Source organism: Notothenia coriiceps, unplaced genomic scaffold (assembly GCF_000735185.1).
Source record: "Notothenia coriiceps isolate Sejong01 unplaced genomic scaffold, NC01 NC01_scaffold00006308, whole genome shotgun sequence".
Classification (NCBI taxonomy): Eukaryota; Metazoa; Chordata; class Actinopteri; order Perciformes; family Nototheniidae; genus Notothenia; species Notothenia coriiceps.
This window is the reverse complement of record NW_011339009.1, coordinates 1-2,832: the sequence shown is the minus strand read 5'-3', so window position 1 is coordinate 2,832 and position 2,832 is coordinate 1. Positions and strand designations below refer to the sequence as shown.

The following is a 2,832-nucleotide window of genomic DNA, read 5'->3' as shown; positions in this document are numbered from 1 at the left end:
CAAACCCTGGTGATGAGGTTGAGGCTGCTCTCTTCTACTTCTATGCATAGTCATAGAATCAGACTCACATTTCCCTCATCAGGGTTCATCACCATGCCTCATTCTTAATCATCAGCAGCCGAGAAAGGTCATTACCCAAGTAAATTACCTCTTAAGGATTTGATTATTCTCTTTTTTCNGCCTGTTGGCGTCAGCTGATAGAGGTGTTGTGGTTTTATCTTGTTATGCACTACCCCAGACCCAGGTATTTAGCTGGTTCTGAGAGAATAATCAACATGCTGCATAACAAGATAAAACCACAACACCTCTATCAGCTGACGCCAACAGGCAGGAGCAGGGAGAAAAAACAATGAGAGCACAGCAGCCAAGGCTACAGATGCCTGAGCTCAGTGAGGTCATTACAAACTGATAAACTGGGTCACAGTTATGGACCTTGGAAAATATGTCCCCAACAACAGGGAGCAACATCTGCACGGTTAAACATATTCAAACCAAACATTTTAAATCAAATGACAGACAATTAGGGGCATCAGAGTGAAACTCTCACACACACCTTCTCCAGCTGGGCGGTGATGTCGTCCAGGCTGAAGTTGGAGGCGAGCGCTGGTCTCCCATGATGCCCGGCGGCGGCTCTGATGGTGCCTGCAGGCGACGCTCTGGTGCTGCTGCTGTTGCTGCTCGCCCCGCTGCTGCCCCCCCCACCACTCACACTGTTACTGCTGCTGCCCCCCCCACCACTAACACTGTTACTGCCCCCTGCTGGCTGCTGACCCCTGCTGCGCCCTGCTGGAGGCTTCTGACGGACCTGGGGAGGAACGAGGATGTGTTGTATTGACTCAGAGAGAATCAGCAGGTAATCAAAACTCACACAACAGCTCGTACTCACTCAAAACATATGATATAACCACTATGGCCCCTGGTAGACGGCCATACAACACAGACTGTCCCATCTTGTGCAATAAACCAGATAAAAAAATGTTGTGATGATTCTGCAGAGATGTGTGAAGGTGTGTACCTTGGTGTCGGTCAGTGTGTATTGTATTGAGTCAGAGAGAATCAGCAGATCACACAGTTGCAAATAATCAAAACTCATTCGACTACAACAGCTCGTAGTCACTCAAAACGTATGATATAACCACTACTGGCCCCTGGAAGACCACCGCACAATACAGACTGTGCCATCTTGTGCAATAAACCAGATAAAGACATGTTGTGATGATTCTCTATGGATATGTGAAGGTGTGTACCTTAGCGTCGGTCAGCCCGAGGCGAGCCATGCCTCCGCTGCTGTTGGGTTTGGTGTTGATGGTGCTGAGTTCCTGTTCGATGGAGCACAGGTCGGCCATGAGAGCGTCCAGGTCCACGTTCTCGCCCTGATTCAACGCCTCTGCAGACACACACACATCAGCAGCATGTGAGACACAGGGACTCCAAATCTGTTTTCTTTGTTTTTTTATTAATGCCAAATGTGATTCCATATTTGATTCCATTCTATTTCTATGTAAATACTGCTATATTTTACTATATATTTTTTTTAATGTTTTTTAATGTTATTGTAGTTTTCCTAAAATAGTTCTCTATCTGTGTTTTTTTTATTTCCATTTTTCTTTTATGTATGCACCGTCTCAATCTCAATCTCAATTTATTTATATAGCACATTTAAAACAACCTTCAGTTGACCAAAGTGCTGTACAGGCAATAACTACAATATTAAATGACACAATGGGAATACAATAATAAAACAATCATTAAAAACATGATGAAAAGCACAATAACTAGAAACATATATTAAAAAAAATAAAAGTCAAATTCCTCGTACGTGTCAACCTACCTGGAAATAAACCTCTTTCTGATTCTGATTCAAAACTGAGCGGGAGAGGACGGAATAGAAAAAAAACACGCCAGTAGGAAAGACAAACGTAATAAATCACAGAAGGGGAAATAAATAGTTAAGAACAATGGCGTAAAAAGCTACAAAGTGCAAATAAACTGCATATTGCACTTGAGACTGTAGGTTTAACAGCAGGGGGTCAAGGGGTCAAAGAGTCGTACCGTTGATGTTGTAGATGGAGAATCTGTAGGAGAAGTTGGCCATGTTGGTCTCCTGTCTGAGGGGGGCTTTCTGTTGGGGGGGCTCCTCCGGGCGGCCGTCATCCAGACTCTGAATACACACAATATTACACATTTCGTATCCCAATAAACGAACCGTACAGCATCTCATGTGTTCCATGCAGATTAACCTCTGGACCTCTCTTACTTTGTGTACCTGGGTGAGTTTGTCCAGCTCCCCGAGCCAGGCTCCAAACATCTTGTCCAGGTCCTGGTCCTCCTTATCGCTGTCCTCCTCTTCATCATCCTCCCTGACCTCCACCTCCTCGTCTGACAGCTGATCCATCTGAAGAGAGGAGGAGAAAAGATGAGAAAACAGAAAGAAACAGAGACACCAGTGTCTTCTTCTGCACTTTCACTTTGATTCTTCAGCTCCATCTAGTGGCCAACCTCATATCTGAGTCTCTGACAGCATCTCCATCATGACACGCCGTGAGAGAAGTGCTCAGATATCTTACTTAAAGAGTCCTTATTATGATTTTTGAAATACTCCCTTTCCTGTAGTGTGTTACATATGATTTTGTGCATGTAAATGGTCTACAAAGGCTAAAATCCCTAAAATAGTGACATCACTATGTTACACTTCCACTTCTATTGGCTAGCTCTCCAACACATTGTACGTGATTGTAGGGCTGCTCGATTATGGCAAAAATCATAATCTCGATTATTTGGGTCAATAATTGTAATTGCGATTATTAAATGCGATTATTCATTGACTTTGAA

General features: G+C 43.8%; 1 protein-coding gene across 1 annotated transcript; it reads right to left on the bottom strand.

Annotated features, from left to right (window-relative positions):
• Nucleotides 1-235: 235 nt before the first annotated feature.
• On the bottom strand, nt 236-2,395 carry LOC104943592 (ras-associated and pleckstrin homology domains-containing protein 1-like; the record flags this gene model as incomplete). Its single annotated transcript, XM_010769040.1, has 4 exons — nt 236-805; nt 1,248-1,387; nt 2,053-2,161; nt 2,267-2,395. Coding segments are annotated over 4 exons (654 nt in total), but the record flags the coding sequence as incomplete, so codon positions are not given.
• Nucleotides 2,396-2,832: the final 437 nt, after the last annotated feature.